The 14,772-nt window shown below is 39.5% G+C and overlaps 1 protein-coding gene across 4 annotated transcripts in view; it reads left to right on the top strand.

Annotated features, from left to right (window-relative positions):
• The window catches only part of DNAJC3 (DnaJ heat shock protein family (Hsp40) member C3), an 82,801-nt gene that overhangs the window by 40,354 nt on the left and 27,675 nt on the right, over positions 1–14,772 (top strand). For all 4 annotated transcript variants that reach the window (XM_055542864.1, XM_055542861.1, XM_055542863.1 and 1 more), the window contains exons 2-4: positions 565–675; positions 10,304–10,428; positions 12,437–12,511. In XM_055542864.1, the coding sequence (XP_055398839.1) occupies positions 10,360–10,428; positions 12,437–12,511 (144 nt within the window). In that variant the 5' untranslated portion in view covers positions 565–675; positions 10,304–10,359. The remainder of the gene's footprint in view (positions 1–564; positions 676–10,303; positions 10,429–12,436; positions 12,512–14,772) is intronic.

Genomic DNA, 14,772 nt, shown 5'->3' on the forward strand with positions numbered 1-14,772 from the left:
CCCCCTCCCTCCTCCCTCCCTGTACCATCCCTCTGGGTCATCCCATCGCACCACCAAGCATCCAGTATCATGCATTGAGCCTGGACTGGCCATTCGTTTCATATATGATATTATACATGTTTCAGTGCCATTCTCCCAAATCATCCCACCCTCTCCCTCTCCCACAGAGTCCAAAAGACTGTTCTATACATCTGTGAATTCTAATATTCATTAAAGTGAGATTCTAGTTAAACAAAGCAGTTCTAATTTTGTTGTTGTTGACCAAGAAAGTTTAAGTATTTTTGCTAGTTACTGTGTTATCCAATTTTCCTTGTATTTTGTAGAGTAGGTATGTTCTTTGGACTGATGAGGTTATTAATATGGATATATTTTCAGGTGGCTTATACACTGTAAAATGAAGCCCTGTACTTGATTGTTGCTTTCTTTAGCTCACTTTCAGCTTCTGTGACTTTTTTCATCTGAGTAGATGACTGAAGCAGACAACTATATTTTTAACATTGTATTGGTGAGAGTTCACTTGTGGTTCATGGAAAGTTAATTTGTTATTTTTTTGTTTGACTTTAGGTGCTGAATGTGGAGTAAATGCAGATGTTGAGAAGCATCTGGAATTGGGCAAGAAGCTGCTCGCAGCCGGACAGCTCGCGGACGCGTTGTCTCAGTTTCACGCTGCAGTAGGTTTGTGTCTCGGCGTCCAAACACGCAGTGGCCGTCTTAGTGAATTCTGATTTGTAGCGCTTTTTTGGGATTACGTTTAAAATAAATAGTATTTATGGTTTAAGTAAAGTATTTTAAAATGTTTACGGGATTCTGGGTGAAATAGATTAGTAAAGTAAATACACAACACTTGAGTACATATGGGTCTAACATGAGAACATTTTCAATGTAATCGAGACTCAATAGTCATCCCTGGATAGCCTCAGGGGATTGCTTCCAGGACCCCCTTGGAAGTCAAGATCTGTGGATACTCAAGTCCCTCATATAAAAGGAATGCAGTATTTGGATGTAACCTACACACATCCTCCTGTATACTTTAAATCATCCCTACGTTACTTATAATACATAATATAGTACAAATACTATGTAAATAATAATGCAGATGCTCTGTGAATAGCTCTGAGAAAATTTTTTCCCAAATATTTATATCCGTGGTTGTGGAACCTGCAGGTATGGAGGTACTGTATATATTTTTCTGCCTTCTGAAATAGATTTCACTGAATACAGTTTAATTTTCTTGATGATTTGAGAGCAATGATGTAATAGTTACTTGGAGGTCTTTGGGGGAATCCTGCACTTCATTGCCTGTTCATTGTTGGTTAGACTCCCTCTGCCCCTAAATCTGTTACTTTTTATTGCTTGCTTGTGTCTGCCTGTAGCATCAACTGTCTTTGTAGTGTTTAATCTTACAGGACTATGAGAGATGAGATGACCAGAATAAATGTTAATAGGGTGTGAATGAGGTCTTAAAGGTTTTCTTATGAGTCACTATATAAGCTTTTTGACATTGATACTCTTCATTCCTTTTTAATTTACTTATATAGTCTCACCTTTATTTGGGGTGGTTAAGAGTGACAAGTCTACCTGCAGAGTAAGGAGTGAAACGTTTTTAATCAGATACAGTTCTGCTCACTAAAAGAATTACTCTATTATAATTTACTATATAAGTAAAAAGTAGGTTTTGGCTTGGTGATGTTTTTCTTCATGCTTTTTAGATTTTTATTACTGATGTTACTAACTCTCTGGAATAATAGGAAACCCAGATTTTAATCATAGCTTTGCCACTTGATAATTCTGTGACATTGGTCAAGTTATGTAAGAAAATGTAGGCTTAAATAAGAAGTGACCTGCATGTTCCCAGCAGTTTTTACCCTGCCACTCAAAAAAGGGCATTCTGTGAAGATTAGATGAGAGAACTGTGTATAAAGATTTCTTTGAAAATATGGGACAATCACATGTGTAAGGAATATAGAAATACTGTGTCTTTGAAAGTTAAGACGTTTCTAAAAACAGAGTTAGTGTGTTAATAGGGTTTTCTTAACTATGTGCACTTTTGATGATGAGCTGGCCTTGGAAAGTCACAGTTTGTTGGCGTGACCGACTGTACTAGTTAACTTTTCGCTAGAGGCCTGTGCTGTGTGGCCGGGTGTCCCAAGCCCACACTTTCCCCGTGATTTGAGTTGTCTTCATTGCTGCAGCATGGCAGTTATTGCCTTAGATAATGCAAGTCTTAAAAAATATTCTTTCTTGCTACTGCGAGGATAGTTGCAGAAACATGTATGTCTGCCGGGGTCCAGCCCCAGCGGATCCAGGGAATTCAAAGGGGAGACGGCATCGGCGATGAGGAAACAACAGCTTATTTAAATGTTAATTAAAGATATAAAGAGTGGTTAAATAAGGATAGCTCAGTGAGGAAATTCAGCAGAGAAAAGAGGCTGAATAATTCAGCCAGAAGGTGAGAGAAAGAACGACATGGGGAGACCAAGCTTTGGTGAACAAGGCCCGCACTTTATTTTCCAAAGTAGTTTTTATACCTTAAATTATGCATAGAGGATAATGGGGGAAGGGGTAGAGTCAGGCAGTAAGCCAGGCTTTCTTCCTGCAAACTTATCATATGCAAAAGTTTAGGTGATTTGCATCATCTTCTGGCCTGGAGGCCTGTTAACATTTTAAGACCCTTTCTTCAGAAAACTTATTTTTCTCTAAAGGTGATTAGTCAGGCGCCACCCTCAAAGCATTAGATAAAGTTGCATTCCTACAGGGCAAAGATGTGGTGGGCTATAACAATAAAAAGAATTAACTCAAGGGTCCAAGGTTACAAACATTAAAGCTACTACTTACACCAATTATATAAATCAATACACTTCCAGGGACACAGCCGGTAAGGGATATGGAAACTTAGCAGTAAACATTGGCCCAACAAGTGAAAAACCCTTTACCAATACAATTTCTAATCTATCTTTTAACTGCTCAAAGGAATCTGTATTTAGACAGTTTAGAACATCTCATGCCTCTCACAGTTGGGAGGCTCTGAACAGTCACATGTGGCCGGAAAAACCTATTCAGGCAGGCTAGAGGACTTCCAAAGGAGTTTGTAGGTTGAAACACTATCACACCCAGGAACTTTATTAACTGGAGCTGTAAGTTAACTCTTTTTTCAGAGAGAGGTAGTGGGGGACAGCCCCCCGTAAAGTCAGAGGTGTAGGTGAGAGCACAAAGCAGAAGGTAGGCAGACTCTGGTTTTGGGGGCAGATGCGCGAGAACTTCCAGGGGGACTCCTGAGGCTCGATCCTGCCTTTGCGTATGCCAAGCCTACTTCCTCGTGACCTTTGCCACTGGCGGAGCTCCTCACACCGGCTCCGGCAGACGTCTACTTATTTTGTACTTTATTATTTGCTTTCATTAATCTCACAAATTAATAGGAACATTAAGGGCCATGGCATATTGTGAACGTCGTTTAAAATGACTGCCTGTTTTTCTTTAGCTTCACTACCATACAAGAATTCCACGGATGGCTCTTCTCCAAAAATACCCAATAGAATATTTATTGTCTACACTGAAAGGCATAAATTAGTAACGCTAAAACATGGTAATTTATTTGTGAAATTCAGAAAAGGGATAGGGTGAGACACTGCTAATGCATTCAGAATTTGAATAGTAATGTCATTCTCTTCATGGTAATTTGGCAAGTAGCAGTGATTCTCAAATGGTACACTTCCTAGAATTTGAGGAAGACCTGTATGTTTTGAGACAATCATCATTTTAGTTTATATAAAACACTGATGTTTTATAATTAACTGTAGAAAATAGACTTTAAATTATAGTTGATGGGAATATATAGTAGATTGGGATGGGGTGATGTGGTATCATGGCCTGTTGAATCTTTGTAAGAGGTGTTTGTTTATGAGAAAAGAGCTGTAGGTCTTCTATTTCAGTTATCTTATTTACAAAATATCAAATTTAGTGTGGCCATGTTCACTGCTTCAGATAACCAGTGACTTAGTGAGAGCCTCTTACCAACAGTGAGTTAGTCCAGGTCTCCTGACCTTTAGACCAGCAGGTTGTGCAGTTACTGTAGTTACTGTTGTAGATCAAAGAGCTGTCCTGCTCTAAAAGGTACAATTTTTGTATGTGTGTGTGTGGTAAAATATCACCCATAATTTTAGTTCAGTTTAGTCACTCAGTTGTGTCTGACTGTTTGTGACCACATGGACTGCAGGACACCACGCTTCCCTGTCCGTCACCAACTTCCGGAGCTTACTCAAAATCATGTCTATTGAGTTGGTGAAGCCATCCAGCCACCTCATCCTCTGTTGTCCCCTTGTCCTCCCACCTCCAATCTTTCCCAGCCTCAGGGTCTTTTCAGATGACTCAGTTCTTCGCATGAGGTGGCCAAAGTAGTGGAGTTTCAGCTTCAGCATCAGTCCTTCCAGTGAACGCCAAGGACTGATCTCCTTTAGGATGGACTGGTTGGATCTCTTTGCAGTCCAAGGGACTCTCAAGAGTCTTCTCCAACACCACAGTTCAAAAGCATCAATTCTTCGGTGCTCAGCCTTCTTCACAGTCCAACTCTCACATCCATACATGACTACTGGGAAAACCATAGCCTTGACTAGCCAGACCTTTGTTGGTGAAGTAATTTCTCTGCTTTTTAAAATACTGTCTAGGTTGGCCATAGCTTTTCTTCCAAGTAGCAAGTGTCTTTTAATTTCATGGCTGCAGTAACCATCTGCAGTGATTTTGGAGAAAATAAAGTCTGTCACTGTTTCCATTGTTTCCCCATCTATTTGCCATGAAGTGATGGGACCGGATGCCATGGTCTTAGTTTTCTGAATGTTGAGTTTTAAGCCAACTTTTTTACTCTCCTTTTTCACTTTGGTCAAGAGGCTCTTTAGTTCATCTTCACTTTCTGCCATAAGGGTGGTGTCATCTGCATATCTGAGATTATTGATATTTCTCCCAGCAATCTTGATTCCAGCTTGTGCTTTATTCAGCCCAGTGTTTCTCATGATGTACTCTGTATGTAAATTAAAGAAGCAGGGTGACAATATACAGCCTTAACATACTCCTTTCCCGATTTGGAACCAGTCTGTTGTTCCATGTCCAGTTGTAACTGTTGCTTCTTGACCTGCATACAGATTTCTCAGGAGGCAGGTCAGGTGGTCTGGTATTCCCATCTCTTTAAGAATTTTCCTCAGTTTGTTGTGATCCACAGTCAAAGGCTTTGGCATAGTCAATAAAGCAGAAGTAGATGTTTTTCTGGAACATTCTTGCTTTTTCGAAGATCCAACAGATGTTGGCAATTTGATCTCTGGTCCCTCTGCCTTTTCTAAGTCCAGCTTGAACATCTGAAAGTTCATGGTTCACGTACTGTTGAAGCCTGGCTTGGAGAATTTTGAGCATTACTTTACTAGCGTGTGAGATGAGTGCAATTGTGCAGTAGTTTGAGCATTCTTTGGCATTGCCTTTCTTTGGGATTGGAATGAAAACTGATCTTTCCAGTCCTGTGGCCACTGCTGAGTTTTCTAAATTTGCTGACATACTGAGTGCAGCACCTTCATAGCTTCATCTTTTAGGATTTGAAATAGCTCAAATGGAATTCTATCACCTCCACTAGCTTTGTTTGTAGTGATGCTTCCTAAGGCCCACTTGATTTTGAATTCCAGGATGTCTGGCTCTAGGTGAGTGATCACACCATCATGGTTATCTGAGTCATGAAGATCTTTTTTATATAGTTCTTCTGTGTATTCTTGCCACCTCTTCTTAATATCTTCTGCTTCTGTTAGGTCCCTACCATTTCTGTCCTTTATTGAGCCCATCTTTGCATGAAATGTTCCCTAGTCTCTATTTTCTTGAAGAGATCTCTGGTCTTTCCCATTCTATTGTTTTCCTCTATTTCTTTGCACTGATCACTGAAGAAGGCTTTCTTATCTCTCCTTGCTATTCTTTGGAAGTCTGCTTTCAAATGAGTATATCTTTCCTTTTCTCCTTTGCCTTTTGCTTCTCTTCATTTCACAGCTATGTGTAAGGCCTCCTCAGACAGCCATTTTGTCTTTTTGCATTTCTTTTTCTTGGGCATGGTCTTGATCACTGCCTCCTGTACAGCGTCACAAACCTCTGTCCATAGTTCTAAAATATCACCCATAATTTAGTACATTGCTTTAAACTGACTATATAAAAAATTCATTAAATGTTTATGCTTCCAGACTTCTAAATTTCATAATGTACTTTATCTTTTTAACTTTTCCTGTGATTAGAAATTGATGTTAGAGTTTGTAATGTAATTTGGGTAGTGGCATCAGGTGTATCAAGGCATCATTTTTTATTATAATGTTATAGCTGACAGTATTTATGGTTGTGGCATCCTTTTCTCATTTTCATTTTTGAAAAATTACGTGGTTTACATTTTGAAAATTACTTATGCATGGTGTATTTTATAAATGCATTTTTACACAGAAAAATGTTTATGTATTAAAACTCAGTAGCAGCACAGATAACTATAGTACAGATCTGTCTGTGATGTGGTTTCTGCATCTGGCATATAGATATTTTTTGGCAGGAGTTTTAAGATTTGGAACTGTTTGGGTTGGAAACTGTGATTTAAGAAGAGTGTTGGTGTCACTTTTTAAATAGTCTTCTGAAACAGTTGCATCTATTTCACTTTTTTTTTTTAATATTTATTTATTGATTTGGCTGCATCAGGTCTCAGCTGGGGACACATGGGGTCTTCATTGGGCCCTCAGGCTTAGTTGCTCTGTGACATATGGGATCTTAGTTCCCCATGAGGGGTCAGACCCACATCCCCTGCACTGCAAGGCCGATTCTTAACCACTGGACCACCAGGGAAGTTTCGCCTCTGTTTCAGTTTTATGGAGTAGTCAGACACAGGTTTTGTTTCGAGATTTTATCCTTAAGAAAGCGCAGTGCGGGTTTCCTGCAGTGAGGATGCTCTGCCTCTCATCTCTGCAGCGTGGTCTTAACGTGGACAGTGACACTAGGGGCTGAAGCATTTCTTTGGTAGACCCTGCAGAATGTCTTAGGTATATCTGGTATGAATGAATGTCTAAAGTGGTGGATTAAATGGTGGACACGAATGAAATGATAGATTTCTTCAATTGCTTGGTAGGAAAACCAGTATCACACTTAACATAATTTTGCTAAATCCATAGCTGCATTCATTTGGTACTTAAACATATTGTGGTGCTTTCTCATTGAATTTAAACTCCACTTGTGAAAAGGGGATGAACATTACTCTTCACATTTACACAAAAGAGAGCAAAGAGTATTCTAGTGACTTGCCGAAGGTCACATTCCAGTGCAGAAGATTGTAAACTTCTTAAGGATAGGTATTACCTTACTGTTGTTACTATTATTACTATTTTAGTCTCTGGTGGTGCTGAATAAAAGTTTGAATGAATGAAGGGATAGAGTTGGGTTAGCTGAGAGCAAGAATGAAAAGGTTTTTTTAAAATTAATTAATTTGTTTTAATTGGAGGCTAATTACTTTATAATATTGTGGTGGTTTTTGCCATCCATTGACATGAATCAGCCACGGGTGTACATGTGTCCCCCATCCCGAACCCCCCTCGCACCTCCCTCCCCACCCCATCCCTCTGGGTCGTCTCAGTGCACCGGCTTTGAGTGCCCTGTTTCATGTGTCGAACTTGGACTGGTGATCTATTTCACATATGGTAGTATACACATTTCACTGCTAAGGAATGAAAAGTTTTTGTACCTCCACAAGGGTGGTGTTGTTTCTGCCTCCTGTGCCCCCATTTACAGCATCATTTGTAATTGGCTTTCTGATGTTTTTCTCCAGATAGTAGTTGTATTTTTCTTTATTAGAGCTAATTTTCTCATATTTGAATTGTTCGACAGTTTTAGGATTAGACTTTCATTTCTCATATTCAAATTTTGAATAAACTAGTAAAACACTTGACATGTTTTCAAATGAAGTCTAATACTTCCAAATGTAGGCTTGCATATAATTTAAATAATGAACTGTATTGTATTTGGATGGATAATAGGGCAAGTTATTATTTTCAATGTTATCAAATCTTATAATGTGAGAAACTAAGCATGTTTCTTAAACCAGTTCTTGTTCAGCTGCTCCATCATGTATAATGATATAGAAATGGGCACGGGTTCTGGGAAGTGATAGTATTTAAGATGAAGAACCAGGAGAGGCTGCTTCGATTTGCCATTTAAGTGACCCTGTATCACTGAGCACATCAAATCTTGATTCCTAGGTTGAGCCACTGACATTTGATTCCTTATTTTTAATAGGTTCAGTGTTATAAATTGGGCTTCCAATCCCATTTCATATCTTAAAATACCTAAAAACTGAATAGTAAAATAAGGGAAAGTGAATGCCCCCAAAAATTTTTATATAGACTTTTTATATGGGGATATCAAATACTTAATAAAAAGCTTTTTCACCCATAATCTTCTCTGAAGGTTTTTCTGCATAAAAACATTTGACCATGTTTTTCCCTGGCTGCCTCATTGTTTCACTTTTTTATTGTAGTAAAATACACAAATCAGAATTCGCCATTGTAACCATTTTTAAGCATGTGGTTCAGCGGCATGAGGCGCATCGGCATTGTGGTGCGGCCATCACCACCATCCATCTCCAGAACTTGTTCATGATGTCAGAGTGAAGCTCTGTGCCCATTATGCAGCTGTTTCCATTTCTGATCCCTCTCTCTTCTCAGACTTGGGCAGCCACCACTCTAATGTCTGTCTTTCAAAATTTGACCACTCTCGGTACCTCATAGAAGTGGAAACATACACTATTTGTCTTTTGTGTCTGGCTTATTCCACTTAGGATAGTGTCTTCAGGGTTCATTCATACTGTAGCATTTGTCAGAATTCCTTTTTGAAGGCCGAATCATACTCCGTTGTCTGTATATGCCACGTTTTATTTGTCCACTCGCCTGCCCGTGGGCATTTAGCTTGTTTCCACCATTGGGCTGTTGTGAATAATGCTGCTCTGAATATGGGTAGACAGTTACCAGCTTTCAATTCCTCTTCTTCAGGGTTGTACCTAATAGTTTGTACCGCTTGGTCCCCTACCTCTGTGTTGCCCCTCCCGTCTTCCCTCTTCCCGCTGGTAACCGTTAGCTTGTTCAATGTATCTGTGAGTCTAGTTAGAACTAGTTCGTTGTATTTTTTAAGATTCCATATGTCAGTGATATTATACAGTATTTGTCTTTCTCTGTCTGACTTAGTTCACTTAGCCTAATGCCCTCCCAGCCCATTCATGTTGCTGCAAATGGCAAGATTTCATTGTTTTTTACACCACATCTTCTGTATCCATCATCTGTTCATGGGCACTTAGATTGTTTCCACGTCTTGGCAATCAGCTTTCATTTCTTTTGAATAGGTACACCTAGAATGGAATCGTTGGTTCACATGGTAATTTTGTGTTTGGTTTGGAGGCCCCTCTCTGCTGCTGTTCACAGTGGCCGCACCATTTCACATTCCCTCTTGCAGTGCACAAGGGCTCCCACCTCCACGTCCTCGCCCGTACCTTCCACCTTTCTTTCCTTCCTCCCTTTTTCCCTCCCTCCTTCCCCCCCTTCTTCTCTTTCTTTCTCCTCCTCCTCTTTCCCTTTCCCTTCCTTTCCTTTTTCTTTTCTGGCTGCTTGCCTTCTTTCAGATGTTGTTACTGACTCACCTTGCTCTCTGCTCTCACTCTCCTGTCCATTCTCCATCCTGTGGTCCATACCCTTATTTCTTCACTGCCGTTTTAGTTGGAGTTTGGGAAAGAGCAGGGATTTGCACATTCAGTGTATCATTGTAACTGGGTCTATACTATTCTAAATGTGAATAAGTGTAGAGTCTATATTCTCAGTCAGTATTTCATTTAAGAAAATTTCAACAAAGACAAACATAATTGCATATTTATAAAAGTTGAGTTGAATATAGTTAATATTCTAGATCAGAAGTTGGCAAACTTTTCCCCTAAGAGGCCAGATAATAAATATTTTCGGCTTTGCAGCTATATAGTGTCTATATTTTTCTGTTTTTTGGACAGCTCTTTAAAAGTGTAAAAAATATTCTTAACTTAGTCTGAGGCTTGTTTTTGGCTCAGAGGCTACAGTTTGCTGAACCCCTGTTCTGGATTTATTTGCAGTGATCTTATTAGGCAAAATGACCCAGCATTAGGCAAAATGACCCAGTATTGATGAAGAAATTCTTTCCTTAATGTTTTTCTTAGTAGAAGTGCAAGCTTTAATACTGTTAAGGTGATTTGGGTTTTTTGAATAAAGTACTGCAAGTTAATATTTATTATTTTAATTTTCAGATGGTGACCCTGATAACTATATTGCTTACTATCGGAGAGCTACTGTCTTTTTAGCTATGGGCAAATCAAAAGCAGCACTTCCTGATTTAACTAAAGTGATTGAATTGAAGATGGATTTCACTGCAGTAAGTGCACCTAAACTTTCTTAAAAGGAAAACTTAAGGAAACTTGGAAGAGGTAATTTGTTTCTTAAGGTGAAAGTTGGCATGCTAGGCATAGCTGGAGGGTGTAGAAAGCCACTGGGATGTAGTGGACTGGGCAACAGGAGAAATTCAGTCCTCAGAACACAGTGTGTGAAGGAGGCACAGTGGAGTGGGACATTAGGTGATTTTCAGGAGCGTTGCAGGCAGATTCTTTACCATCTGAGCTACCAGGAAAGGCCGGGAATACTGGAGTGGGTAGCCTATCCCTTCTCCAGGGGATCTTGTCAATCCAGGAATCGAACAGGGATTTCCTGCATTGCAGGCAGATTCTTTACCAGCTGAGCCACCAGAGAAGCCTGGAAGTGTGGCAGTGATGTCAGCTCTGTGGTTTGGAAAGGTATCTGGGTGGAGGATGGGGTGCAGGCTGAGAAATGAGCTGATTGAGAAGCTGTTGAATTAAGAGGCTGTCAGGTGACTGACGGCAGTTTCAATTAAGGCCGTAGTGGGAAGACTGAAGTTTTAAAGAGGGAGCAAGGCAATTAAATAGTGGTCTGTGATGAGGATACAGTGTGAATTAGACAGAGTCCTGCCCTGAACCAACACTCAAGCTTCAGAAGTGGAGGAATTTATGGTCTAATAGGATATCTTGACAGTTGGCAGGTCACTGTAATGGCTTAAAATAATAGGACCCAATTATATTGTCTCACAATTAATTTGGCAGTTCATTTATTTGTGTGTTTGTGTCCTGCTGTAATCCAGAAAGGATTTGAGATGACTGATTAGATATGGATGAATGTTTGGCTTGAAATAATTGTATTATTTTAAGATGGAGTTCACAAGTGTCAAATTTTGTTTATTACTTTACCTAACTAAGCATAACCGTCCACAAAGGTTAAGTAGCTCATTTTCCTAGTATTATAGTATTTATTAGCCAGTTGAAGTGGCTTTAACTTTGCTTTTTATGTGTGTTGATGCATTTAACAAAGGATTAGGGAAATTTTTATGTACTGTGAAAGTAATATATGTCTTAGTCAAATATTGGTGTGGTTTCTGTCTTATGGTAAACATTCATCATCTGAGAGTTGGTATTCTTGGAAGAGATGGGACTGTGCACATCAGAAGAGGAATATCAGAGTTGACTGATGGATGTTAAAGAGGCATTGTTATTTTGGTTATAGTGGAGTAAATGTGTGCATTAAGAGTTAATAAAAAAACAAAAACTATGTCCAGAGCTTTGATTGGTAAAGTCCCAAGTTAGACAAGTTTTATTAGAATTGCAAAAAGTTATTATGATGGCTTAAAATACTTTTTAAGTGAGATATAACTTACATATCATCAAGTTCACCCTTTTTTAAAGTGTGTAATTTGGCAGCTTTTATTGTAGTATATTCACAAGGTTCTGCAAACATCACTGTTATCTAGCTCCAGAACATTTTTATTAGCCCCAAGGAAGCCCTATTCCCATTAGCTGTCACCTCCCACTTCTGTCCTAGCCCTTGGCAACCACTTCTCTCTGTCTCTATGGATTTGTCTGTCTTGGATATTTCATAGGAACAGAATCATACAATGCATCGCCTTTTGTGTCTGACTTCTTTCACTTAGTGTAATGTTTTCAAGGTTCATCAACATTGTGGCATCTGTCAGTACTTCATCTCTCTTTATGCCTGAATAATATTCTGTTGTATGGACATATCATATTTGCTTCTTAATTAGTTGATGGGAATTTGTCTTGTTTCTACTTTCTGGCTATTGCTTTGAGCATTCATGTCCAAGATTTTATTTATTTGATATAATAAAAAATATTTTTAAGGAAGCAGACTCTAACAAAATTTATAAATAGTCATTGGTTCTAGGAATTATTCTCAGAGGGCCAAGTGATGTGGGTGTAAGAAAAATTAGTATTTCATTAGCCTATTTAGTTTTATTCTTTGGGTTTGAAGAAAATTTAGTATACTCAGTATATATATATATTTTTTTTTTTCTTTTTTAGGCAAGATTACAGAGAGGTCACTTATTACTCAAACAAGGAAAACTTGATGAAGCAGAAGATGATTTTAAAAAAGTGGTAAGTTCAGTTTTTATGTGGCTTTGCTAAGATTTATTTTGAGTGAACATACTGAACTTATTTTTTTTTTATATATTAAGACATTTTAATAGTTTTATACCTGAGAGGGAAAATTGTTTGGTTTGTTTATGTAAGAATCATAGTTCCTGAATTAATATTTAGTGGCTGACATCAAAGAATCACTTTAACGGATGGAAGATAAAGTGTATGGAACAGATAAATAATCCTCACTCAGTTTATACAGCTCATGTTCTGCTTTGTCCTCCATGAGATCTAGAGATGTCAGCTGAGCTATTCTGAAAGTTGCCTAAGTGACCCAGGAAACCCTTTATCTGATTTGAAAGGGATAGTGAAACAGATTTGCAACAGGAAATTCTGTAATCAGCCACTTAGCTACTTTGCAAAATGTAAATCATTTTGGATTTGTTGAGGAGATGTTACAAATTACATGGAATTGAAGGGATTATACCCTGAAAAAGGATTTGAAGAGACACAGCTAGCTGATGTCTTTATACCTTCATGGGGCTTGTTTTAAGACCCACTTGTTTTGTTCCACATGGATTTGATTCTGGAGTGTTCTAGAAAAGAGATATGTATACACATATGTATGTGTGTGTGTGTGTGTGTGTATGTGTGTCTTTCATTGTTCATTATTTGCATTTTTATAGTTTATCAAAATGCTTAATTACTATGATGATAACCACTATGAAAATAAAAGTAAAACTTCTGTTTGCCTAACCTTTGTCACAATACTCAGTCACATGCAGACAAATCCAGAACACATTAGATATTAATTGTATTGAATCAGAAGCTGACACTCTTGGTCTTAATAAAATTCAATGTCATTTTCAGCATTTTGCCATCATTTATCTTTTGTGCTGTATTGAGTCCTCAATCCAAAACCCTGTGGTACACTGTTCAGCATCGCACACCGATGAAGTCTGCCTGGAGGGCACCTGACACATTGCCATTTTGCCCCCGTCTTTCACTGAAACACGTTAGCTGATCGGCAGCTCTCTGTCCAGAAGGCCCTGTGCCTTCAGAGGAGGCTCCAGGCCTGCAAGGTAGTCAGCATGCCCGTGGGACAGATGCTCCGGGTCAGACGGTCTTTAGCATACGGGAGGTTTCTCAGACTGTGAGCTTCATAGATCAGGTGCCGTAAAAGAAGGCATCTCCTGACCTGAAGAGAGAGATGTGACAGGGAGGGAGGAAACAAGTGCCCAGGCCTCAGTGGGCACTGGGGCAGGAGACGATGTGTCCAGTCTTCTGAGGAACCTGGAGCAAAACGCAGAGGCTCCGCACTGCCTGCTGCTGGCTGGACACTTGATCCTCGAGGCCTGCACTTAAGCCATGTTTGTGTGCTCTTCTGCTTAAAATAAACAAACAAAAAAATTCAGTGTCATTTTATGTTTATCTAATATTCCCTGCTGCTTGGGAACTTGTTAGAGAGGAGCTTGAAGGACAGGTGGCAGGGAGTCAGTTCAGTTCAGTTCAGTCACTCAGTTGTGTCCGACTCTTTGTGACCCCATGAATCGCAGCACACCAGGCCTCCCTGTCCATCACCAACTCCCGGAGTTCACCCAGACTCACATCCATCGAGTCAGTGATGCCATCCAGCCATCTCATCCTCTGTCGTCCCCTTCTCCTCCTGCCTCCAATCCCTCCCAGCATCAGAGTCTTTTCCAATGAGTCAACTCTTCGCATGAGGAGGCCAAAGTACTGGAGTTTCAGCTTCAGCATCATTCCTTCCAAAGAAATCCCAGGGCTGATCTCCTTCAGAATGGACTGGTTGGATCTCCTTGCAGTCCAAGGGACTCTCAAGGGTCTTCTCCAAGACCACAGTTCAAAAGCATCAATTCTTCGGCTCTCAGCCTTTTTCACAGTCCAACTCTCACATCCATACATGACCACAGGAAAAACCATAGCCTTAATGGTTTTTCTAGATGGACCTTTGTTGGTAAAGTAATGTCTCTGCTTTTGAATATGCTATCTAGGTTGGACATAACTTTCTTTCCAAGGAGTAAGCGTCTTTTAATTTCATGGCTGCAGTCACCATCTGCAGTGATTTTGGAGCCCCAAAAAATAAAGTCTGACACTGTTTCCACTGTTTCCTCATCTATTTCCCATGAAGTGATGGGACTGGATGTCTGAAAGATGATGCTGTGAAAGGGAGTCAGTAGTACTGGGGAAACTTTACCTGGCCCAGTCCTCTAGACACACAGCAAGTGTTGTGTAAAGATTTGTTAAATGGATGAGTGATA

This window comes from Bubalus kerabau, chromosome 12 (assembly GCF_029407905.1).
Source record: "Bubalus kerabau isolate K-KA32 ecotype Philippines breed swamp buffalo chromosome 12, PCC_UOA_SB_1v2, whole genome shotgun sequence".
NCBI classification, from domain to species: Eukaryota; Metazoa; Chordata; class Mammalia; order Artiodactyla; family Bovidae; genus Bubalus; species Bubalus kerabau.